Consider the following 25,784-nt stretch of genomic DNA (forward strand, 5'->3'; position numbering starts at 1 on the left):
AAGCACAGAGTGGCGCTTACAAAATTAAGAATTAGTAACCATAAGCTTGAAGTAGAAACGGGGAGGTATAAGAGGCCTTATCTCATTTACGATGAAAGGATTTGCCCAGTGTGTAAGTCGGGAGTAGAAAACGAAAAACACTTTCTAGTTTGGTGTCCACTATATGACTCTCATAGAAACGACTTAAGAGAGTTCATAGAAAAAAACACCAGCATTAATTTCAACAATATGAGCGCTGACAGTCGTTTTATGTTCTTAATCAATTCAAAATCAGCGTCTCTACAAAGAGCCATATCAGCATACATTCATCAATGTATGCTGATACGTGAAAATGAATTAAGAAAATTACCTAATACATAGTATGTATATATACCTATAATATATTTGGAATCAAACACTCATGTACTATTAGTATAAGGTGCCAAATAAAATTGTATTGTATTGTATTGTATTGTATTGTATTGTATGTACAAGGGGGGAGGGTCCTCCTGATTGGATAGTTGAAATGTTATTGTAATACGTCCTTTCGTGCATATTGGAAACTCATTAGAGGTTCGTTTCAGTACCCTATTTTTTGGGAGAGATCTCCGAAGCCGGTTTAGCGCTGAGTTAAAAATAGATTTATTAATAAATCTATTATATATCCGACTCGTACTTCATACTCTGCTTGATTGTCGTGTAGATTTGTCTCATACACCATCCAATTGACTCAATATCAACTCTACCCACCCGATGGCCTAAGGTCGTTCTATTTTTCTTCCTTATACTAAAAACATACGACATTGAACAGACCAACGCATATAGGTGATGCTTATTTATTGTATAAATGAGAGGAAAATAACATTAAAACGACATTGAAGAAATTTGATTCATTTTTAAAGTGCTACTACGACGAAAATCGATTATTTACGATTATTTTTTTAAGTCTGTGACGTACGTAATACACTCAACATCGAACATCGCTCCATACATTTCTTTGTAGTTTATGATCAAAATATCAGTAGTAAAGGGAGAAAGAAATACCCAAACACCCCAAAATATGAATTATAGTCACAAGTAATGTGAAATAAGCACATTAGCCACCCTTTGGGCTTCATAGGAATAAAATAAATTAAGGATTTATATACAAAGAAATATATGTAGCAATGTTTGATGTTGAGTGTATGACGTCACAGACTTAAAAAAATAATCGTAAAAATATCATACTTTCGTACTGAATATCGAGAAAACACTTCATACAGTGATTATTGGACCTTTAAAGAGTATTTTTAGGAAGTTTCAGCTGAATCCAAGTTTGAGCGATTTTCGTCGTAGTAGCACTTTAAAGATTAAAATAAAGTTAGCTTTGTTGTAACAGAAACAGCAAAAGTCTAGAGGCTTTGCACCATCACGTGATGGCAGCCATAAGACAGGAACAATTGAACCTGGTCTACTCTGATTAACTATAATAGTCTGTCCTGGCCTTGGGGATTCTCAAATTTTTCTCAGATCGTCTGAGATCGTAATTAATTTCGTCATAACCTTCAAATATGTCCTTGGGGTAAGACAGTGCCAAACCATTTACAATCTTAAACATCATTATTGCTTTTTGTTGTAGTCTCATCTCTTTTAAAGGAACCCATTTTAGGTCGGTAAATACTTTAGCCGTACGAACACTACGATAAGGGGCGCCTGTAATTATCAATGCGGCGCGGTTTTGTAACTAATGAAGTTTATCAGCTAGTGTTTCATCAAGATTGTCCCAAACGAGACAGCAATTATAAACCTTAACTAAGTAGCACTGACCTAATATGGGTTTTATTTTCTTTAAATCTTTTTCTTTATGTATTCAACAGGATTTTTCCATGTTAGATTTTCATCTACATTTACCCCCAAACATTTGGTTTCATGGCTACGTTTTCAACTGGTACCATCGATGGATGGATGGATGGATGACTTCGTCTCTCGTTTTAATTTTATTGATTTACAGCTGCAAAGATGATCGAGTGAAAGCGTCTACGAGAAAACATGGAACATTTGCCACAAGTTCTTCAAACCCTGGTACGAGTACAAAGGAACCTTTCTCCCAAACAGCACCTACCGGACCTGCTCATGTGAGCACTGTAGCCTTGACAACACCTGGCATACAAGAAACTCTAGATGCGATCCCGCAGACAACTTTATGCCCTACAGCGGGGCCTTGGAGTTGTTATGGTATACATAGATACTTAGCTTCCTCACATAGTCTCCACCTGGCAAGCTTTTTTGCAGCCAGACTCCGCAAACACCAATTAATTGGCAACAATGCGAAATTGAAGCAATGAGCTCTGCCGCTTCCGCAAAACACTTCAGCCCCTTCATAATACAGTCCGAAGGCCGTACGTTTTTACTGACTGAAAGCAAGCCTTGCGCCAATGCCATTGCTAAACTCTGTCGTGAAGAGTTCTCTGCAAGCCCTCGAGTAAAGTAACGTCGTTCTTAAAGAATCCTAGTCAACTTCAATGCATTGCGGGCCGGATTCAAAACAATCGGCCATTTGCTCTGCCTAGCAAAATGGCGGTTTACTATATATATAGTTATTAAGTAAAGTTTGAAAATCCTGTTCCATCGGTCTTGGTATTACTGCTAGACGTTTTAAGATAATCATAAAATAATGATACGTAGTCATTCTATGCTTTTCATGAGATTTCTTTTAAATTTTGGCAACGAATCTAAGGTAGACATGCGATTTTGAAAGTTGTGTTGTCTAACAGTTGGACGACCGAAAAGTCATAATGTCTCAAAGAGAATCTCTCTGAAAAACTCAACCTACTTGCTGTGGAATGAAAGGAAGGAAACTTTGGGAATAACGACCTTGGCACAGCAAATTTGCAAAAATTGTGATCCACCAGTGCATAGAAGAGCTTCGAGAACGATGCAGTTGAACAATAATATAGGGGCGCCCTGCATTGTAGTTGACTAGGATTCTAAAAACCGTCAGCCGTTATCAAGTCACCTTACTGCACTTGACCGGTTCCGCCATCCTCGATCCCTTCGTCTAATTTTGCTAGTCGCAGTACAAACTTGCCAGGTGTGTTCTTTCATCTTATTATCATTCTTCGTCTAGTCTTTTCGCCTTCTGTCGATATAACTTTGAACAAGAACTTTTACGATTAATATTATCAATGAAAAGTAATACCACACCACAAGGAATGCCCCATAGAGTATTTGTATCTCAAGGTTATAATTCTCCAATAACCCGAGTAGAACCAATATATTAACCAAAGGTTGACGACGGGGGGTCATATAATCAGTACCAAGTACATGCATTTAGGCAGAGAGATTCGATAATTGAAAGCAATTGGTATCCCCTCACTTTGGAGAGCAAGAGACATGAAGACCATATTTATATTCCTGATCTTCGCGGTCTTTTCTTTTCATTCTGTCATTTCTGCTCCCATAAATCAAGGTAAATGACAAAGTTTTTTCCCAGTCTTTATTGTTAAGTAAGTAGGAATAATACTCAAGGTGATTGTCCTCTATTAGCTGGTTGTGCTCGAATGGAAAATCGACTTAGTTTCAATATTAATATTCAAAAAATTAAAGGGTTGGATATTTTTAGCAATTCCAGTTTTTTCTCAGTTATTACATTCAAAATGAGAGTTTGCAATGACTTAAAAAATTCTCTTTAAAACTAGTTGGATTACTTGATGAAAAAGACGTTTTGAAAGCTCCAGATGACGAGCTGCTCCAACGAAGCAAACAACACGGCATCTCATCATTAATCGACTCTCTACAACAACTAGGAAGACTCGACGAGGCTGTTCTAAAGGGGAAAGACAATCAGTTGCCAGCAAAAAGAGATCCATGGCGAAAATCTAACAAGAGGTGGCGAAAGAAGAAGCAGAAGAGTAGCAGTGGGCGGTAAGAAAAATAGACGGATGGACGGATGGACGGATGGACGGATGGACGGATGGACGGATGGACGGATGGACGGATGGACGGATGGACGGATGGACGGATGGACGGATGGACGGATGGATTGATGGAAATTGATTTGTGACTTCGCCTTTCCTTCTAATTTTTTTATTTTCAGCAAAGATGTCCGAGTTAAAGAAACAAACTCGACAACAAGTACAATGGAACCTACCACCACAGCAACACCTACCGCAGCCGCTGCTCATGTGAGCAGTGTAGCCTTGACAGCACCTGCCGTAGAAGGTTCACGAGATAAGATCCCGTTGTCGGGATGCAATACATCGGGTCTTTTCGATTGTTATAATGCTTATCACAATTTCGGTTAATTCAGTGTATAAAGAAACTTCCACATATAGTCGTAAACAGTTGTGATTTTTAAGCGCGCAGGTATTAATAAATGGTCGATCAAAATTCTGTTTGTCTTAATCACAAATAAACATATAAAGTTAATGATCTTTGTTTGTGTTTTTATAAATAAAAATCCTAATCTCTCGGAGCAGTAGACCAAGCTTTCTCGTTATGATATATGGACTCCCATTTTAGTCCTCGTCAGTAATTCTCTGACAATCTGTCTAGACGTGTCAGTAGATGCTGTAGTGTCTGGAGTAACAGGAGGACCTGCAACAAGTACGATAACCCTTGACACAAGTACAATGCAACCTACCGCCACAACGACACCACATACTGCAGCTGCTCAAGGAGACGTATGCAGCTCTTCAAGGAGGTTTCGCAGTAGATGCTTTAAGGTTTGGAGTAAAAATAGAAGAACCTGCTACAAGTACAAAAGAACCAACTACAACAATAACACTACCTACCGCAGCTGCTCATATGAACACTGTAGCCTTGACAACACCTGGCGTACAAAGGACGCAACATAAGATCCCGCAGACCACTTTATGCCTAACGGGGGTCCTTTCAGATGTATGGGTATGGATAGCTATGGTAATTCATTATGGAAAGAAACTTCTTCACGTACTTGAAATTAGTTGATTTGCAATCCTGCAAGTATTAATGAATTGTCGATTTATCTAAAAAAACTTTGGTTGTCTTATTTACAAATAAATGTAAAGCTAATGCTTTTGGTTATCGAAGTCTAAACAACTGGTATTTTAGGCCAGTGACACAACTTTGTTAATCGTTGTCGACGATGTGCATGCCTCTCTTTCACGCTTCAACATTAAACACCAACCTCGGGCTCAAGTTGTAGATATCGTGGGGAGTAAATTGCGTATATCCAATACCTCTAATGAACCATACCCCGTTCGAAGCCACCATCACATCTGTTGGGCCCATTTTACCAGCCAAATGATTCCTTCAGTCACACTTCTACCTCCCTCTCTTCAGTTACGAAAATAAAGTCACGCGGCCGTTCTCCAATAGCTCTAGCCGTGGTCCTGGCCGGCTTTGTCTCCGTCTTAATGTGTAATCAGTTCCAAAAGGTTTTACAACGATACGACACCGTCTTCAAGCGTGACATTCCAGGGTGTAATGGCTTCATAGAAGATCACCTAAAGATAGACCCATGGCCGCCTTAACGTAAAGGATGTCAACTACAGTATTCTCGAGATCAACTGGTAAAACTACAAGAAAAGTTTGACAAGCTAGAAAGAGAATATAAGTCTCCCAAAAAAAACACAACAAAAAACAAAAGTTACCAGCGTGAATGTAGTTAATGTGTAAGATCTCAACCTTTCTTTTATCGTTGAGAAACCCTCTGTTGGTCACCACCTCGTCACAGCCTTTGCAAATGTTGGACGCTGAAGTAAACTTCAACAGTCACTCATGCCAGACGTTGACTCTACACTCCGTGCCTTCGCACCATGGAAATTCCTGGGGAAAAAATGACCTCTCTGGTGTCTTCTGTTATATCCCTTTATCTAAAGCATCAAGGAGTTACTGAGGTCTAGCTAAACCATTCCGTGGGGGCACGCGTTTAATGCCGATCTGCAATGGGAATGCCAGGTTTAGAGACTACAAATGAGGAAATGATGTGCTGAGTGCTTGGCGACTTTATTCAAAAAGATTGTGTGGCAAAGAAAACAGACGACTTATATTGCGGAGAAGTAAACAACATTCAAACGGTTGTGTGGATAAGATAACATATAACATTCTTTTTATCTTAACACGAGAACTCAAAAAGCCTTTCGGTATAACCTAAGACTCTCGCCCCAAATCTACTGCCACAATCATAGGTTAGGTGTGGTCCCAAGGCAAACTGTCTACAAGCTTCCTCTGCTTCGCCGTACTCTCCTCTTGTCCTCCGCCGACAACAATCAATTATGGCATGCTCTCCTTCATTGGTTCTTACAGATTTCGTAGACGTGTACTACCGGACTGCTCTACACAAATCCATCAGCCTCAAGAGGCCTCTCTATATTTCCATGTCTATCTAAGCTTGTAAGATATATTTCGCACGCCGAACACATTGTTTATATTACATATTATTTTTGCGCGAATTCCTCAAGTCGGAATAAAAAGTTTGCAAGGTTTTCTAACAGAGCTCCTGATTGTATAGTTGAAATGTTATTGTAATACGTTCTTTCGTGCATATATTGAAACCTCATTAGAGGCTCGTCTCAGTACTCCATTTTTTTTGGGAGATCTCCGAAGCCGGCTTAGCGCTGAGCTAAAAATAGATTTATTAATAAATATATTATATATCCGACTCGTACTTCATACTCTGCTTGATTGTCGTGTAGATTTGTCTCATACACCATCCAATTGACTCAATATCAACTCTACCCAACCGATGGCCTAAGGTCGTTCTACTATTTTTCTTCCTTCTACTAAAAACATACGATATAGAACAAACCAACGCACATGAGTAAAGCTTATTTATTGTATAAATGAGAGGAAAATAACATTAAAACAACATTGAAGAAATTTTACTATACAATTTGATTCATTTTTGAAGATTAAAATAAAGTTAGCTTTGTTGTAATAGAAGCAGCAAAAGTCTAGAGGCTTTGCACCATCACGAGATGGCAGCCATGAGTCTACTCTGGTCTACTCTGATTAATTATAAGTAATATTTTATTTTCCCCGGAAAAGAAAGACTCTATTGTTGTGCCTCTTGTCATGGCTGCCATCACGTAAAGGTGCAAAGCCTCTATTGGGGAATTGCAAATGCGGGTTGCTGGATGGTTGTGGTTGAAGAATAGTACAGGGCAACACACGATTACAATAAGTAAGCAGTACCCAGTATCAAAGTCATCATTCCTTCTTGTTACTATTTTTGCTCTTTCTTGATCCTAATCTCGTTCGGTTGTTGCTGCTCATTTTCGTCCTTCGCCTTTGATGATGTGTCATGATCAGCTGCTTGAAGGTAGGGAAGGTAGGCGATTCGACCTTGCCAGGATACCATATAACTCCAAGTCTTTTGTATAGATTTTTCCCGTTATCGACTTGTTTGAAGAAAAGAAAAGAAAGAAAAAAAAAAAAAAAAAAAAAAAAAAAAAAAAAAAAAAGAAAAAGAAAAAGAAACGAGAAAAAGATAACTTATAAGTACTTTTCCTACTTTCCCTGCTTCTTCGAAGGCTTTCCTCCGAGTTTTCCAGTTTCTCCGTCCGCAAAACCTAACAAGATAAATCCCACTTCTCATTCTGCGAGTTAGCCTTGCCCTGACTTACATCAGCGTTAGAGGCTGTTTCAGGCTTCGATTTGCGTGTAAGCTGTGCCCTGACTTAGATCAGCTCAGAGGTTGCTTCAGGGTTCGATCTGTGTGTTAGCCGTGCCCTGACTTATAGATGAGCTCAGAGGTTGTTTTAGGGTTCGATCTCAGAGTTATAGCCGTGCCCTGACTTAGATCAGCCCAGAGGTGTTTTCAGGGTTCGATCTGTGAGTTAGCTGCGCCCTGACTTGTTGTTTCATAGTTCAATATATAAGTTAGTCGTTCAATCTCTGAGTTAGACTTAGATCCGCCCAGAGGTTGTTTTTTGGATTCGATTCGATCTGTGAGTTAGCCGTGTCCTGACTTTAGATCAACCTAGAGCCGGGCTGTTTCAGGGTTAATTGTTAACATACCATGCACCGAACGTTTGGAGGGTTTTGCTTCACTGATGATGACATAGACGCACAGAAAAGTGATCAAAAGCAGTTTCGAGTTCACCATTTCTTCGTTGTCTTGGATTCTTCTTGAACGCGTTCAAAATCAACCTGCTTTCAACTTAAAATGCTTAGAAATAGGTTCTGCCTTGCCTTAAAATAGTATTCTTACAAAAGGTTCATTCAATTCAGAATTTAATTGAATTTAAAATTTTTGATTATAGAATTCAAGTCAATAGCTCTGTACTTTTCCATTATCGCATGCACGACAGGGATGTAAACGAAAACCGAAAACCTAATCACCTTTCATTGTCCAAAGTACAGATGGCCCAAAACAGTCTGTAATTGGGTATGAAGGAAAACAATGGAAAACTAAACGAAATTAACAAACGTGAAATAATGATAGAGTGTAGATAATTCGATCTATTCTACCATCTTCTTTTTCTAATAACCTTCGCTTTAAAGTGGCACTTGAACGAAAATCGCTCCAAAATTAAAACTCTTTCATTTGAGCTGAAACTTTACTGAAATAATCTTTGATACATAATTAATCACTCACTGAAACATTATCTTTCTGATGTTCGGATGAAAAGTTTTCCTCTTGAGTAATTCAGCACATATAAGGAATGTCATTGAAAAAAAGTTAAATAAAGGTGACGGATTGATTAAGTATTTAATGCTAACAAACGAAACACTAGCTTGTTGACCACAAACAAGTAACCTCTCGAGGCATGGCATACGTACATATGTTTCTTCCACGTATATTTATGAATTTTCAATTAGCCAATTCGCACAATTAGTGCATCATCAGGATAACGCAGAGAGGGTAAAAGTTAGTGAGGCAATTAAGGCTGTAAGTGGTTTTGGATTTTATTTTGTAAGTTAAGAAAATCTGATCTACTTAATGTATTTCCTTTCAACGTCTTGACAAACTTTATTTCAGGGTACAATAAATTGCAATAAATACTAACAAATATTATCTTGAGAAGCTAGCAGTTCAAGCTAGTCAAAGCAAAACCAAAGGATACGATTGTTAAGATTTTGAAATTCATAGCTTTGAAGGAAAATTCGGTAAAAGTACTTTTTTTTTACTTAAAAACGAAATATATTTGCAATTACAAGATATCATTTGATGATGGGTTATCATAAGTGGTGTCGTATTTACAACACTCGCGCAAAACAATAACATTCACAAACACACTTACACAAATAAATCAATACTCAAGCGTGATTAGCTTCATTAGTCAAGGTGCCAGAAAACCAGATGTTCCAACATCATATATAAATCTTATACTCATTAATTATTCATGAGCTCATCGACCAACCAGGGTTTCTTATTTGTACCACGTGCAGTAGTTTGAAACCCGACCAATCAAATACGACCGCACCCATTACAAAGTTCTGGTACTTTGAAATAAAAGCAAACATACAAAAAGAGTACTACGCCTCGGCATTTGAAATTCCACTTGGATTTTGAAACCCCAATAGAATCCAGCAACTCGTATTTGAAACATTACATCAAAAACCAATTATTTCAGTTTTCTAAGAAAGATTGGCGTGATTTTTGTGACGGTCTTTCTCCAACTTTCTTCAGACCATTTGTCATTCCCTTAATTATTTCATGTCCTTATTTGTTTATTACACTTTTCAGTAGGGTCGATATTAGTGTGATTGAGCCCGCATATCAGTGAATTCAATTCAATTCAATTCAATTCAATTTCAATTTATTTACACTGTTTTTTCCAATTTTAGGCTGCGTTTATAATGTATGGCGGGGGGGGGGGGGGGGGGGGGGGGGGGGGGAGGGCAGGTGAAATTGAGGGGGGATCGGGAAAATTTTGGTAGAAAAAAGGGGGGATGGGCAAAATTTATCAGAAAAATGGGGGGGATGCACAATTTTTGGAAGAAGCTACAACCCTTGCTTAGGGAGGATCGTATTTTTTTGCATGACTTTAAGGGGGGTGTTAAGAATTATTCTGGACATTTCAAAATTTCACCTGCCCCCCCCCCCCCTCCCCCCCTTTCCCTCACCTCTGCCATACATTATGAACGCAGCCTTACACAATAGAATTACAAAAAAAATTAATTAGCGTGAATAATATTTACAATTTTTACTATAATTAACATATAATAGGTTTTAGCGTACGACAACCAAAGGAGCTAAAGCTAGTTGGCTGACGTCGTAATATTCATTTAGGGTCAAAAAAGAAGAAGAAGAAAAAACAAACTACAAGGCTATAATATTATCCACTTTGAATACTTATAACATTATAATGAACAATAAATTAGATATATTTATAACAGCAGGAACTTGTGGATAAATCGAATCACCGTAAAAAGCTTTGTGAAACTGACGATGGAATAAAGTGACAAATGAGAAATAAGCATATGAAGAAATAAAAGGAAGCAAAAGGATCGAAAAAACGACAAGTGAGAAATGGAAAGCGAAGCATGACTAATTAAAAGTGAAGCGTTCATTCATCCCATGGGGACTGGTTCACGTAGAGACATTGTTATCAAGCCCGCCGATAAAGGTGGTGCCGTCGTCGTTTGGCGAACAGATCTACAAACAAGAAGCATTACACCAGCTCTCTGATTCTAATTTTTATTGTGAAGTCGACAATGGCCTTACTCTTTCTAACCAAAAGACAGTTAGGGATACTATCAATTTTTGAATTTCTGATGGCAGCCTTCCCGATACTGCTAAAAATCTTATCATTACCACTCCTAGAACCTCTCATATCTATTTTTTACCTAAGATTCACAAAGCTAACAATCCTGGGCGCCCTATTGTATCAACTTGTAGTTGTCCGACCGAGCTTATTTCTATCTACCTTGACTCTGTCATGCTTTCTATAGTACAAACACTTCCTACATACATCAAAGACACCAATCATGCTCTTAGAATTTTTCCCGATTTTCGTTTCCACTCTAGTGAGTCTAAGTTCTTGTTTACCATGGATGTTAAATCCTTTTATACCGTCATTCCTAATGACAAAGGCCTTCGCGCTCTCAAACATTTTTTGACCGTCGCTCTGTCTTAGAGTCTAGTACGCAAACTAATGATGTAGTTATGCCAATCTCTTTGTTGGTTTCATCGAAGAACAAATCTTTCTAAATTATCAAGGCCGCAAACCTGAACCTTTTGGTCGCTACATCGATGGCTGCATCGGTGCTGCTTCTTGCTCTAAACAAGACTTATTTCGACTCTTTTATTTCTTATGTTAACTCATTTCATCCTTCTCTTGATTTTACTTGGGAGATAAGTGATAATTCTGTCACGTTTCTTGATATCTCCGTTAGCATTACTTTACATCATCTCAGTACCACTGTCTACTATAAACCTACTGTTCGCATTCTTTTTTACTCTATTCGTCTTCTCACACTAAACACACTCTCGACTCTATTCCTTTTTAACAGTTTTTACGTTTACATCGCCTTTGCAGCGATGACACTGATTTTTCCAACAAATGTCTAGAGGTGCGTTCGTCTTTTCTTAAACGTGGCTATCCTTTAGCTATCATAAACCGTGCTATGCATAAGGTATCTTCTACCTGATCGGAATACTGCTCTCACTCCTAAGCCTCGTACTACCAACCTAGATCGCATTCCTTCCACTCTTACATCCTGTTAACAATTCGATAAAACCCATCATTAATCGAAATTTTAATTTACTTAATTTGGACTCTACTAGAGCAGAAACACTAAAAGTGTGCAACACTTTGTACTATTTAGTAGTAAATAGTGCTAATTAAGCAATAGAAAATAGGATTAGCATAAATTAGCAGTATTTAGTGGTATTTATGTTACACACTTGTAGTGTTTGTACTCTACCGCTAATATTTTTAGCCAACGCCCTATGTTTTCTGCTAGTTATCACTACTATATTTATAATAACTTATTTAAACTACTTATTTGAAATATATGTGTCCTTGAATTCATCAAGCTTCTGATGATCTGATGAGTAGTAAATATATAACTTCTTGCTCGTTCATTCTCTCTCAAGTAGATTTTACCCCAATTAGTCCAGATGAACTTTATTTTCTGTGTTTTCTTGAAATCATTTATCCTAGCAAATATGCGTTTCCTATGGCGGTGAGGGATTCATTGATGTGAATCCGATTGCGGCCTTGCATTCCACTAATTGAGCTTGTGTGGTTTTGTTATACAAATTACTTTTCTTTTAGGTAATCTATGAGAAGTGGATATATCATTTTGATTCATATTTACTTCTATTACTTTGGCAACTTCTTTCACAATTTTGTTAGTGTTTTCATCCGACTTAAACGGAATGCCTGTTATCTCTAGGCAATCCCTGCGAAGGTACTGTTGTGCATCGTCAATGTCAACGCTGAGAAATGATACGATATCACTCCACGGTGAACAGGAAATTGTAAATTTTGTCATAGTTATCGACCCTAAATGTGGAATAAACAAATGATCACATGATAAAAGCCTGATATCATTTTGTTCACTCGTTTCTCATCTGATATCACTCGCTCGTTCGCAGGCTCGCTCGTTCGCGATATGATATGGAAACTCACGAATAAAAACGATATCAAGCTCTTTTTTAAAACGTGATAATCTCTATTTAACATTTGTGCACGAGAAGGCATGATGAATAAGATATAAGTATAACTCAAGCAAACGAGCTAAGAAAATTACTGACGAGAACTAAAATTAGAATTCATGACTCCAAAGCCGGGTCTACTGATACGAGAGCTTTTTATGCATAAAAAACTAACAAAGAACATAAACGTTATGTTTATTTGTGAATAAGACGAAGAAAGTTTTGATCGCAGATTTATTAATACCTGCGCGCTTAAAAATCAATTGTTTAAGTCACCTCTTGTTAGATCTTCGCCATGGATCTCTTTTTGCTGGCAACTCATTGTCTTTCCTCTTTAGAACAGCCTCGTCGAGTCTTCCTAGTTCCTGTAGAAGGTCGATTGATGATGAGACGCCATGATGTTTGCTCTGTTTGCGGAGTGGTTTGCCATCTGCATCTTTTAAAACTTCCCTTTCATCAAGTGATTCAACTTATTTTAAAGAGGATGTTTTAAGTCAGCACAAACTCTCATTTTGTAAAGAATAACATAGGAAAAAATGCAATTGCCAAAAAATATACCAACATTCTTAATTATAAAAAAAGATGCTACTGAAACTACGATCTTCCGTTCTAGCACGAATCATCCCCAGCTAACAGACGACTATCTATTTCCAAGAAACAAAACAAACTTTTTCTAAAAATGTTGGAAAATAAATTTGTCGTTGTACCTTTCAATGGAGCAGAAATGAGGGATTGAAAAGAAAAGCCCGCAAAGATCAGGAATATAAATATGGTCTTCATATCTCTTGCTCTTCAAGGTGCGGATACCTTTTGCTTTCAATTTGGTCTTCTTAGTCTTGCTCTCCAAGATATGGATACCAATTACTTTCAATTACAGAATCTCTCTACCTGAATGCATGTACTTGGTAATAATAATAATAATAATAATAATAACTTTATTTATTTATATAGCCCTATTTCCATAAAAAGCCCAATCAGTGCTTAACAATTATATAAATAAATGAATAAGAATTTACAATTATGTATGACTAACGTATTGAAATAAATAAATATCTATCTTATAAGTATATTAAAAAATAGTTTATCCAAGTATGAATTATAAATTATATATATATATACATTGGCTATATAATTATACTTAAACAAATGCTTCCTTAAAAAGGTAAGTCTTAATTAGGGACTTAAAACTGGAAACTGAGCCAGCAGTCTTGATATCATGAGGCAAAGAATTCCATAAATAAGGGGCAGCATAATAAAATGCTCTATATCCATAAGATCGTAAATTATAACTAGTCATGACTAAATTATTACTTGATGACGATCTAAGAGTGCGTCTAGGTTTATAGATATTAACTAGATCAGATATATATCCTGGAGCCTGTCCATTAAGGGCTTTATGTAATGTTTAATAAACGAGCAGGAGTGTTTTATCGGGTATAAAACACGAGGCGCAGCCGAGTGGTTTTAGACCCGATAAACCACGATCTGCGAGATTATTGAACGGCTTCGAAAACTTATGATGTTTGTTCTCATTGTGTACCGATTTTTTTACGAAATGAACCAAGTTTGATAGAGAAAATCCAAGTTCAAGTTTATGCAAATGAAGACGAATCTTTATCAGATATAAAATCACCTTCATGGTCATGATTTCTATTGTGTTTTCTTCATGAATTATTAATGAGTTTTCTAAATGTTAATAGTAATATCTTATATTTAATCCTCTGTTCAACTGGCAGCCAATGTAAATCGTATAAAATAAGTCTTATATGTTCATACTTGCGAGTAAGGGTTACTATACGAGCAGCTGAATTCTGAACCTTCTGTAAACGTTCGATAGCATAGTCTGGTAGTCCAAATAAGAGAGAATTGCAAAAATCTAACCTAGATGTAATAAGTGCATGGACTAATGTTTCTGCAGACTTGCGAGTAAGATATTTTCTTATTCTACCAATGTTCCTTAAGTGATAGAAGCATGTTTTGCAAATGTTCGTGACATGTTGGTCCATACACAAAGTTGAATCCATCAGTGCTCCAGTGTTACGAACTTCAGCTGCTGTGTGGATTACATCACCACATACTGACAGCGATTTCAGAGGTGGTTGAGGACGATGGCGTGCATTCAATAGTAACAATGGTTTATTATATGACCCCTGTCGTTAACCATTACTCACTTTTCACTTTGATATATATTGGCTCAAATCGGATTATTGGAGAATTAGAACTTTGAGATACAAATACTCTATGATGGGGCTTTTATTGTGGTATTTTTTAATACAATATATATTTTTGTATAGGTTCTTATCTGTTTTTATATTTAAAAAATACTCAAAAGAAGGCGACAAATGGATAAAGATTAATAATAATCTGATGAAGATGGTGGTGACGTGATGGTTATGATGATGACGATTATGGGGTTAACGTTGAAGTGTTTTGCGGTAGCGGCAGAGCTCACTGCTTTATTTTCGAATGGTAGCCAATGAGCTTGGAGATGGTTCTCGGGAAACGTATAACATTGATTGAAGGCCGCGTTTGGTTACGGAGCTGTCTTACGATCAATAAGGTGTCTGATGCGCGTGGTAGAACAATAATTTTGGTCGATGTGAGGCCCCGTTGTGCATGCAGTTTTGAACTCGTGGATAAGACCGTTGTGTAGGTTGTGTATGTCTTGTGACTAAAGGCTAGAGAGGCCTCTTGAGGCTGATAGATTTGTGTAGAGCAGTCCGGTAGTACGCGGCTAAGGTATGTTTAGGTGATCTTCTATGAAGCCATTACACCCTGGAATGCCACGCTTGAAGACGGTGTCGTATCGTTGTAAAACCTTTTGGAACTGATTACACATTAAGACGGAGACAAAGCCGGCCAGGACCACGGCTAGAGCTATTGGAGAACGGCCGCGGGACTCGCTAAATTTGTGTAACTGAAGAGAGGGAGGTAGAAGTGTGACCGGAGGAATCATGTGGCTGGTAGAATGGGCCCAACAGATGTGATGGTGGCTCCGAACGGGGTATGGTTCATCAGAGGTATTGGATATGCGCAATTTACTCCCCACGATATCTTCAGCTTGAGGTTGGTGTCACATTTTGCGTTTGACGTTTGAGCGGGACATATCGTACAGAGGTTAATTAACAACAGATGAAATTCTAGGTAATCCCCAGGCCAGATGACAATAGCGGATTGGGCGTATGGTATTGGATTGTATACTGAACTTTTCATTGGTATTGTAACATTGTATCGTTATTTGCTGCGTTGCCGGGCGAACCGAGATGTCGTTAGTGTTAAGAAAGGGTATGCCGGCTAGGATGTCCACATCCATGTCCCCTATAACGAGAGCATCGAGAGCACTTTCCTTGTGGAAGCGTGAAAGAGAAACATGTACTTCGTTAACAACGGTTGACAGAGTTGTGTCACTGGCCTAAAATACCAGTTGTTTAGACTTCAATAACCAAAAGCATTAGCTTTACATTTATTTGTAAATAAGACAACCAAAGTTTTTTAGATAAATCGACAATTCATTGATACTTGCAGGATTACAAATCAACTAATTATACAAGTTTCTTTCCATAATGAATTAACCATAGCTATCCATACCCATACATCTGAAAGGATCCCCGTTAGGCATAAAGTGGTCTGCGGGATCTTATGTTGCGTCCTTTGTACGCCAGGTGTTGGCAAGGCTACAGTGCTCACATGAGCAGCTGCGGTAGGTAGTGTTATTGTTGTGGTTGGTTCTTTTGTACTTGTGGCAGGGTTTGTCGTACTTGTAGCAGGTTCTACTATTTTTACTCCAAACCTTAAAGCGGCTACTGAGAAATCTCCTTGAAGAGCTGCAGTGGGTGATGTTGTTGTGGTGGTAGGTTGCATTGTTTTTGTGGCAAGGGTTATTGTACTTGTTACAGGTTCTCCTGTAGCATCTACTGAGACGTGTCCTTGAGCAACTGCAGTGGGCTGTGTCGTTGTGGCGGTAGGTTTTATTGTACTTGTGTCAAGGCTTATCGTACTTGTTGCAGGTTCTCCTGTTACTCCAGACACTACAGCATCTACTGACACGTCTCAACAACTTGTCAAAGAATTACTGACGAGGACTAGAATGGGAATCCATATCGTGACACCAAAGCTGGGTCTACTTCTCAGAGAGATTAGGATTTTTATTTATAAAAACACAAACAAAGATCATTAACTTTATGTTTATTTGTGATTGAGACAAACAGAGTTTTAGTCGCCCTTTTATTAATACCTGTGCGCTTAAAAATCACAATTGTTTACGACTACTATATGTGGAAAATTTATTTATGCACTGAATTAACCGTAATCGTGAAAACCATTAAAACCACCATATCTTAAAGGACCCGATGTAGAGAATCCCGACTGCAGGACCGTATCTTGTGACCCTTTTACGGCAGGTGCTGTCAAGGCTACACTGCTCATATGAGCATCGGCTGCGTTAGTTGTTGTTGTGGTTGTAATTTCTATTGTACCTGTTGTCGAGTTTGTTGTTTGTTTGCTGGAAATAAAAAAAAAATAGAAGGAGAGACAAAGTCACATAAATTACCTTTCACCAAACTACAAGAGTGAAAAACTGTAACTTGCAATTAGATAACGCTGTCCATCCATCTATTTTTCTTACCTCCTGCAGCTATGGTACTTGTTGCAGGTTCTCCTGTAGCATTTACTGAGACATCTCCTTGAACAGCTGCAGTGGGTGTTGTTGTGGTGGTGGTAGGTTCCATTGTACTTGTGGCAGGGGTTATCGTACTTGTTGCAGGTTCTCCTGTAGCATTTACTGAGACATCTTGAACAGCTGCAGTGGGTGTCGTTGTGGTGGTGGTAGGTTCCATTGTACTTCTTATCCATCCATCCATACATCCATCCATCCATATTTCCTTTCGCCTACATCTACTCTTCTGCTTCTTCCTTCGCCATCTTTTATTAGGTCTCCATCTTCGCCATGGATCTCTTTTTGCTGGCAACCCATTGTCTTTCCTGTTTAGAACAGCCTCGTCGAGTGTTCCTAATTCCTGTAGATGGTCGATTGATGATGAGATGCCGTGTTGTTTGCTTCGTTTGAGCAGCTCGCCATCTGGAGCTTTCAAAGCGTCTTTTTCATCAAGTGATCCAACTAGTTTTAAAGAAGATTTTTTAAGTCATTGCAAACTCTCTTTATGAATGTAATAACTGAGAAAGAACTAGAATTGCCAAAAATATCCAACCCTTTAAATTTTTGAATATTAATATTGAAAGTAAGTCGATTTTCCATTCGAGCACAACCAGCTAATAGAGGAGTGTTGAGTGTTATTCCTACTTAAAAACAAAGACTTAAGAAAAAAAAGAAAGATAGAAAAAACGAAAAGAGAAATTTAAATGATTCTACGATTGAACGAATTGACGAACTCAAAAAGGCTTGAATCTCTATTTCCAAGAAACAAAAAAAACGTTTTTCCAAAATGTTGAAAAATAACTTTGTCATTTACCTTGATTTATGGGAGCCGAAATGAGAGATTGAAAAGAAAAGCCCGCGAAGATCAGGAGTAGAAGTATGGTCTTCATATCTCTTGCTCTCCAAGGTGCGGATACCAATTGCTTTCAATTATCGAATCTCTCTTCCTAAATGCATGCACTTGGTACTGATTATATGAACCCCCGTCGTCAACCTTTGATTAATATATTGGCTTTACCCGGGTTATTGCAGAATTATAACCTTGAGATACAAATACTCTATGGGGCATTCATTGGGGTACTACTTTTAATTGATATTACTTATAAAAGTTCTTGTTTGTTTGTAGAATATATTATGTATATATCATTGTAGAATGATTATAAGATGAAAGAAAACCCCTGGCAAATTTGTACTTGACACTCGGGAGCATTGCGAGAAGAAAAGCAGACGCTTCAATTTTGCATTGTTGACAACTAATTGGTGTTTGAGTTTGGTGCGGAGCTTGGCTGTAAAAAAGCTTGCCAGGTGGAGATGGTTGTCATGGAAAACATGTAATGTTGATTGAAGGCCTTCTTTGGTTACGATTCATAAGGTGATTGATAGTCGTGGTAGAACAATAGTGTTGGTTGATGTGAGGCCCTGTTGTGCAGGTTTAAACTTGTGAAGGAGACCGTTGTGCAGGTTGAGTTTGTATTGTGACTGAAGGCTAGAGATCGCAGCCTCAAGAGGATCGATTGGCATGGAGCAGTCCGGAAAGACAAGTCTAAAGACTTTGTAAGGCCCAATGAAAGAGCGCATACTTTTAATGGCGTAGGGTCGAGGACAAGAGAGGAGTACGCCGACGCCACGGTGGGGACTTGCAGATAGTTTGCGTTAGTTCCACTCCTAACCTAGGATTGTCGTAGATTGTGGGTAGTTGACGGTTTTGGTTGGCGAGAGTCTTTTGTAATGCTTTAGTATTGTGACTTTACAGGAGGGAGGTGTAAGTTTTACTGGAGGAATCACGTGGCTGGTAAAACGGGCCCAACACTTGTGATAGTGACGCCGAACGGTGCATGGTTACTTCACCTTACTCCCCACTGTATCTACATTGTGAGCTGAGGTTGGTACCACTTTTTTTGCTGGGCAAAGGATATTTGGGCGAGGACATATGGTACAGTGGTTCCGTACCAACATTTGGGTCTGTTCCTAGCTCTGGAGCTTTAGCTTTGTATCGGTTACTTGCTGCGTTGCGAAGCGCACCGAGGTGTTATTAGTGATGAAAAAGGGATTGCCGGCTGGAATTGCGACATCCAAGTTCCCTAAAACGAGAGTATCGAGGGCACTTTTCTTATTGGAGCGTGAAAGAGAGACCCACACTTCGCCGACAATAGTTAACGGAGTCGAGTCATTGGCCTGTAATACTGGCTGTGAAGACTTTTCAATGGTGAGGCCAATTGTCTGAGCAAGGGACACTAGACTTACGTCATGCTGGTTTTTGCACCAGCGTCGAGAGTTAGCTTCAGTGGGTGTTGTCTGTAGACGGCGCTGGTTAGTGTTGATCGTCTTGTGCTTAGCCTTTGGTAAGTGATTCGGACAGATTCGAGAAATGGCACTTCACTGATATCAGGGTGGAGTGCATACACATCCCGTGTTTTCTTTATCTTTAAGGGAGGTGTCCGATTTTTATTAATATTATTAATACGACGCATAACCAAAGATCTTTAAGCATTTCGTTTATTCATTAATAAACAAAGTTGCGATAGATCGAGTATCTATTAATAATTGCATGCTATGCTTACAAATCAAATGATTACGACTATGTGAGGAAGTTTCTTTCCATAATAAATTAACCGTATCTATGCATGCCCAGAGGGCATCCGAAAGGACCCGCTGTAGGGCATAAAGCTGTCTGCAGGATCGCATCTAGAGTTTCTGGTATGGCAGGTGTTGTCAAGGCTACAGTGCTCACATCAGCAGAACCTGTAGGTGCTGTTTGGGAGGAAGGTTTCTTTGTACTTGTACCAGGGTTCGAAGTACTTGTGGCAAATGTTCCTTGTTTTCTCGTAGACGTTTTCACTCGGTCGTCTTTGCAGCTGCAAATCAATAAAATTATAAAAGAGAGACGAAGTCACATGAATTTACACCAAGCTACAAGCGCTAAACATCCTCAATTGCAACTAAAAAGAGATAACTAGCTGAAAACTAGTGTGAGCTGCGTCGGTGTTTCCAATCATAGTTAAAGGAGGGAAGAAAAAGAGGGCGGTTGTTGAAAAGAGCAGAAGTGCGAGTATCAGAGTCAGGCAGAGAAAAGTTGTGGTGATCGCATTTGCAATCATCGTTATGATATTCGCAATAACGATTCCACCAAACCAGTTTCCCGTCATTTCAATCAAGCTAACCATTCTTTTTCTGACTTCATTGTTTTCGGTCTTTCTTTGATTAACGGCAACAATGATTGTCGCAAGACCAAAGAAATGCAGCTTATTCAACTATTGGGCACTCTTAGTCCCAACGGAATTAATGAACGTTTTGCCTTTAACCAACCCATTCATTTGTCTTTTGATTGTTTCTTTCTTTTCTTTGCCCACCTTGTTCTCATTGGTTTCTTTTGTCTTGTTGTCAATATATAAACACTCCTTAGTACCACCTCTTTCTCTTTTACTCTGACAAAGGACTAGCGTCCGAAACGTCAGTAAGTTTTTTCATCTTTTCATGGTGTATAATTTACCCTTTTATCATTGTTTCAATTGCAACTAAATAATTCTATTACATGTTACAGTTGTTCATCCATCCATCAAGCCATCCATCTAGCCATCCATCCAGCCAGCAATCCATCCATCCAGCCAGCAATCCATCCATCCAGCCAGCCATCCATCCAGCCATCCATCCATCCAGCTAGCCATCCATCCAGCCAGCCAGCCAGCAAGCCATCCATCCATCCACCCACCCATCCTTTTTTCTTACCGTCTGCAGCTACCCTTCTGCTTCTTTCTTCCCCACCTCTTATTAGATCTTCGCCATGGATCTCTTTTTGTTGGCAACTCATTGTCTTTCCTCTTTAGAACAGCCTCGTCGAGTCTTCCTAGCTCCTGTAGAGGGTCGACTAATGATGAGACGCCATGATGCTTGCTTGGTTTGCTGAGTGGCTCGTCATTTGAGTTCTTCAAGACATCCCTTTCATCAAGTGATTCAACTGATTTATAAAGAGGATATTTTAGGTCAGAGCGAACTCTCTTTCTGTAGTCAATTGCAAATGCAAACAAGAATAGCCCAAATATTTTGAATGTCAAAAAAGAGGATATTGGTGTGGTCGATACAAAACATTAGTAGAATAAGAAAATATCTTACTCGCAAGTCTGCAGAAACATTAGTCCATGCACTTATTACATCTAGGTTAGATCTTTGCAATTCTCTCTTATTTGGACTACCAGACTATGCTATCGAACGTTTACAGAAGGTTCAGAATTCAGCTGCTCGTATAGTAACCCTTACTCGCAAGTATGAACATATAAGACTTATTTTATACGATTTACTTTGGCTACCAGTTAAACAGAGGATTAAATATAAGATATTACTATTTACACATAAGGCCCTTAATGGACAGGCTCCAGGATGTATATCTGATCTAGTTAATATCTATAAACCTAGACGCACTCTTAGATCGTCATCAGGTAATAATTTAGTCATGACTAGTTATAATTTACGATCTTATGGATATAGAGCATTTTATTATGCTGCCCCTTATTTATGGAATTCTTTGCCTCATGATATCAAGACTGCTGGCTCAGTTTCCAGTTTTAAGTCCTTAATTAAGACTTACCTTTTTAAGGAAGCGTTTGCTTAAGTATAATTATATGGCCAATGTATATATATATATATATAATTTATACTTGGATAAACTATTTTTTAATATACTTATAAGATAGATATTTATTTATTTCAATACGTTAGTGATACATAATTGTAAATTTTTATTCATTTATTTTTATAATTGTTAAGCACTATTGGGCTTTTTATGGAAATAGGGCTATATAAATAAATAAAGTTATTATTATTATTATTATTATTATTATTATTATTATTAAACTGAAACCAAAAACAAAAACAAAAAAAAAACAAAAAAAAAAAAAAAAAAAAAAGAAAAGTAAAAGAAAAACAATAAAATAAGAGAAATGGAAATGATCCTACGATTGAACGAATTGACGAACTCTTTAATTCAGTGAAGAATCAAAATGATTTAACTATTTATTTCGAATTCCAAGAAACCAAAAAAGTTTTTTTTCAAGATGTTGAAAATAAACTTTGTCATTTACCTTGATTTATGGGAGCCGAAATGAGCAATTGAAAAGAAAAGCCCGCGAAGATCAGGAGTAGAAGTGTTGCCTTCATATCTCTTGCTCTCCAAGGTGCGGAGATACCAATTGCTTTCAATAATCGAATCACTCTTCCTAAATGCATGCACTTGGTACTGATTATATGACCCCCGTCGTCAACCTTTGGTTAATATATTGGCTTTACCCGGGTTATTGCAGAATTATAACCTTGAGATACAAATACTCTATGGGGCATTCATTGTGGTATTACTTTTAATTGATATTACTTGTATAAGTTCTTGTTTGTTTGCAGAATAAAACACAAAAGTATATCGACAGAAGGGCGAAAAGACTAGACGAAGAATGATTATAAGATGAAAGAAAACCCCTGGCAAGTTTGTACTTGACACTCGGGAGCATTGCGACTAGCACAATCAGACGCTTCAATTCTGCATTGTTGCCAAGTAATTGGTGTTTGCGGAGTTTGGCTGTAAAAAAGCTTGCCAGGTGGAGATGGTTGTCATGGAAAACATGTAATGTTGATTGAAGGCCTTCTTTGGTTACGATTCATAAGGTGTCTGATAGGCGTGGTAGAACAATAGTGTTGTTAGATGTGAGGCCCTGTTGTGCAGGTTTAAACTTGTGAAGGAGACCGTTGTGCAGGTTGAGTTTGTATTGTGACTGAAGGCTAGAGATCGCAGCATCAAGAGTGTCGATTAGCATGGAGCAGTCCGGAAAGACACGTCTAAGGACTTTGTAAGGCCCAATGAAAGAGCGCATACTTTTAATGGCGTGGGTCGAGGACAAGAGAGGAGTACGCCGACGCCACGGTGGGGACTTGCAGATAGTTTGCGTTAGTTCCACTCCCAACCTAGGATTGTCGTAGATTGTGGGTAGTTGACGGTTTTGTTTGGCGAGAGTCTTTTGTAATGCTTTAGTATTGTGACTTAACGGGAAGGAGGTGTAAGTTTTACTGGAGGAATCACTTGGCTGGTAAAACGGGCCCAGCAGTTATGATCGTGACGCCGAACGGTGCATGGTTCATACAGTCTTTGGGCATGCGCACCTTTCTCCCCACTGTACGTATCTACAATGTGAGCTGAGGTTGGTACCACGTTTTGTTGCTGGGCAAAGGATATTTTGGCGAGGACATATAATACAGTGGTTCCGTACCAACATTTGAGTCGGTTCCTAGCTTTGGAGCTTTAGCTTTGTATCGGTTACTTGCTGAGTTGCGAAGCGCACCGAGGTGTTGTTAGTGATGAAAAAGGGATTGCCGACTGGGATTGCGACATCCAAGTTCACTAAAACGAGAGTATCGAGGGCACTTTTCTTATTGGAGCGTGAAAGAGAGAAACACACTTCGCCAACAATAGTTAACGGAGTCGTCGAGTCATTGGCCTGTAATGCCTGCTGTAGAGACTTTTCAATGGTGAGGCAAAGTGTCTGGGCAAGGGACACTTACGTCATGCTGGTTTTGGCAGCAGCGACGAGAGTTAGCTTCAGTGGGTGTTGTTTGTAGGCGGCGCTGGTTTGTGTGGATTGCCTAGTGCTGAGCCTTCGGCAAGTGATTCCGGCAGATTCGAGAATTGGCACTTCACTGATATCAGGGTTGAGTGCACACACATCCCGTGTTTTCTTTATCTTCAAGGGAAGTGTTTGATTTTTATTTATATAATTAATACGACGCATAACCAAAGATCTTTAACGTTACATTTACTTATTAATAAAAGAAACAAAGTTGCAATCGATCGAGTATTTATTAATAATTGCATGCTATGATTACAAATCAACTGATTACGACTATGTGAGGAAGTTTCTTTCCATAATGAATTAACCGTATCTATGCATACCATAACAACGAAAAAGCCCCTCTGTAGGGCATAAAGTTGTCTGCGGGTTCGCATCTAAAGTCTCTTGTATACCAGGTGTTGTCAAGGCTACAGTGCTCACATCAGCAGGTCCGGTAGGTTCCTTTGTACTTGTGCCAGGGTTTGAAGTACTTGTGGCAAATGTTCCTGGTTTTCTCGTAGACGTTTTCACTCGGCCATCTTTGCAGCTACAAATCAATAAAATTAAAAAGAGACCAAGTCACATGAATTTACACCAAACTACAAGCGCTAAACATCCTCAATTGCAACTACATAATTCTATTACATATAACAGTTGTTCATCCATCCATTCATCCATCCATCCATCCATCCATCCATCCATCCATCCATCCATCCATCCATCCATCCATCCATCCATCCATCCATCCATCCATTCATTTTTCTTACCGCCTGCATCTACTCGTGTGCTTCTTTCTTCGCCACCTCTTATTAGATTTTCGCCATGGTCTTCTTTTTGCTGGCAACTGATTGTCGTTTCTCTTTTGAACAGCCTCGTCGAGTCTTTCTAGTTCCTGAGGGTCGATTGATGATGAGTTGCCATGATGCTTGCTTCGTTTGGTGAGTGGCTCGTCTTTTGGGTCCTTCAAAACTTCCCTTTCATCAAGTGATTCAACTGATTATTAAGAGGATTTATTTAAGTCAACGCAAACTCTCTCTTTTTAATCGATGAATGAGACGAAAATTGCAATAGCTAAAAATATCACAACTAATTTGAATATAAAACTAAAAAATATGATATTGAAACTGGTTCGATCGTCCACTCAATCTTCCCAGTCAACAGACGACAACCCCTTAAGTATTATTCCTACTTGAAAATAAAACCCAACAACAACAACAAACAAACAAACAATCAAACAAACAAACAAACAATCAAACAAACAAACAACCTACCTACCTACCTACCTACCTACCTACCTACCTACCTACCTACCTACCTACCGAAGCAAGCAAGCAAGCAAGCAAGCAAGCAAGCAAGCAAGCAAGCAAGCAAGCAAGCAAGCAAGCAAGCAAGCAAGCAAGCAAGCAAGCAAGCAAGCAAGCAAGCAAGCAAGCAAGCAAGCAAGCAAGCACACACACACACACACACACACACACACAAAATTGAAAAAGAAAAAGAAAAACCCAAAAAAACAAACGAACAAAGAGAAGTCACGAGAAGAAAAAGAGAGAAATGAAATCGAAATCCTCCTACGATTGAACGAAATGACGAACTTTTTCATTGAAGGTTCAAAAATAATTGACTATCTATTTCCAAGAAATCAAATGTTGGAAAATAAATTTGTCATTTACCTTGATTTATTGGAGCAGAAATGAGGGATCGAAAAGAAAAGCCCGCGAAGATCAGGAATAAAAATATGGTCTTCATATCTCTTGCTCTCCAAGGTGCGGATACCAAATGCTTTCAATTATCAAATCTCTCTGCCTAAATGCATGTACTTGGTACTGATTATATGACCCCCGTCGTCAACCTTTACTCGATGCCTTTGATTAATATATTTGCTCAACTGGGGTTATTAGAGAATTACAACCATGAGATACAAATACTCTATGGGACATTCATTGGGGAATTACTTTTAATTCCAAGAGTTTCTTTGTTCGTGGGAGTCATGATT

At 38.6% G+C, this 25,784-nt stretch overlaps 3 protein-coding genes and 2 long non-coding RNA genes across 5 annotated transcripts; 1 reads left to right on the plus strand and 4 right to left on the minus strand.

Moving 5' to 3' along the window:
- The first annotated feature begins 3,310 nt into the window (after nucleotides 1-3,310).
- Nucleotides 3,311-4,353, plus strand: LOC116295380 (uncharacterized). The gene is made up of 3 exons (XM_031703177.1): nucleotides 3,311-3,427; nucleotides 3,657-3,882; nucleotides 4,055-4,353. Exons 1-3 carry the CDS (start codon nucleotides 3,352-3,354, stop codon nucleotides 4,260-4,262), a joined length of 510 nt encoding a protein of 169 aa, XP_031559037.1. The 5' UTR covers nucleotides 3,311-3,351; the 3' UTR covers nucleotides 4,263-4,353.
- Nucleotides 4,354-6,757: 2,404 nt separating this feature from the next.
- On the minus strand, nucleotides 6,758-8,096 carry LOC116295378 (uncharacterized). The gene is made up of 2 exons (XR_004197015.2): nucleotides 7,960-8,096; nucleotides 6,758-7,340 (listed from the first exon to the last, which is right to left on the minus strand). It is a non-coding gene; the product is annotated as an uncharacterized LOC116295378 (long non-coding RNA).
- An 8,685-nt stretch (nucleotides 8,097-16,781) lies between these two features.
- Nucleotides 16,782-18,109, minus strand: LOC116295382 (uncharacterized). Its single transcript, XM_031703178.2, has 3 exons — nucleotides 18,019-18,109; nucleotides 17,175-17,666; nucleotides 16,782-17,051 (listed from the first exon to the last, which is right to left on the minus strand). The coding sequence occupies exons 1-3, from the start codon at nucleotides 18,092-18,094 to the stop codon at nucleotides 17,017-17,019; spliced, it is 603 nt and encodes a 200-aa protein (XP_031559038.1). The 5' UTR covers nucleotides 18,095-18,109; the 3' UTR covers nucleotides 16,782-17,016.
- Nucleotides 18,110-19,728: 1,619 nt separating this feature from the next.
- LOC148910279 (uncharacterized) lies at nucleotides 19,729-22,360 on the minus strand. The gene is made up of 3 exons (XR_016120046.1): nucleotides 22,280-22,360; nucleotides 20,931-21,159; nucleotides 19,729-20,059 (listed from the first exon to the last, which is right to left on the minus strand). It is a non-coding gene; the product is annotated as an uncharacterized LOC148910279 (long non-coding RNA).
- A 1,660-nt stretch (nucleotides 22,361-24,020) lies between these two features.
- LOC148910280 (uncharacterized) lies at nucleotides 24,021-25,554 on the minus strand. Its single transcript, XM_089031572.1, has 3 exons — nucleotides 25,462-25,554; nucleotides 24,559-24,784; nucleotides 24,021-24,338 (listed from the first exon to the last, which is right to left on the minus strand). Exons 1-3 carry the CDS (start codon nucleotides 25,535-25,537, stop codon nucleotides 24,113-24,115), a joined length of 528 nt encoding a protein of 175 aa, XP_088887698.1. The 5' UTR covers nucleotides 25,538-25,554; the 3' UTR covers nucleotides 24,021-24,112.
- Between the last annotated feature and the right edge of the window lie 230 nt (nucleotides 25,555-25,784).

This window comes from Actinia tenebrosa, unplaced genomic scaffold (genome assembly GCF_029948245.1).
Source record: "Actinia tenebrosa isolate PJP-AT-01 unplaced genomic scaffold, QUT_ActTen_1.0 PGA_scaffold17__23_contigs__length_9995812, whole genome shotgun sequence".
Lineage (NCBI taxonomy): Eukaryota > Metazoa > Cnidaria > Anthozoa > Actiniaria > Actiniidae > Actinia > Actinia tenebrosa.

Bases quoted from the DNA above. Each gene is read 5' to 3' on its own strand.
- LOC116295380 (XM_031703177.1), top strand. From the start codon at position 3,352: ATGAAGACCATATTTATATTCCTGATCTTCGCGGTCTTTTCTTTTCAT. The intron at 3,428-3,656 runs GTAAATGACAAA...CTTTAAAACTAG, and splicing joins TTCTGCTCCCATAAATCAAG to TTGGATTACTTGATGAAAAA. The intron at 3,883-4,054 runs GTAAGAAAAATA...TTTTATTTTCAG, and splicing joins CAGAAGAGTAGCAGTGGGCG to CAAAGATGTCCGAGTTAAAG.
- LOC116295382 (XM_031703178.2), bottom strand. From the start codon at position 18,094: ATGAAGACCATACTTCTACTCCTGATCTTCGCGGGCTTTTCTTTTCAA. The intron at 17,667-18,018 runs GTAAATGACAAA...CTTTAAAACTAG, and splicing joins TTCGGCTCCCATAAATCAAG to TTGGATCACTTGATGAAAAA. The intron at 17,052-17,174 runs GTAAGAAAAATA...TTTTATTTCCAG, and splicing joins AAGTACCATAGCTGCAGGAG to CAAACAAACAACAAACTCGA.
- LOC148910280 (XM_089031572.1), bottom strand. From the start codon at position 25,537: ATGAAGACCATATTTTTATTCCTGATCTTCGCGGGCTTTTCTTTTCGA. The intron at 24,785-25,461 runs GTAAATGACAAA...CTTAATAATCAG, and splicing joins TTCTGCTCCAATAAATCAAG to TTGAATCACTTGATGAAAGG. The intron at 24,339-24,558 runs GTAAGAAAAATG...ATTGATTTGTAG, and splicing joins CACACGAGTAGATGCAGGCG to CTGCAAAGATGGCCGAGTGA.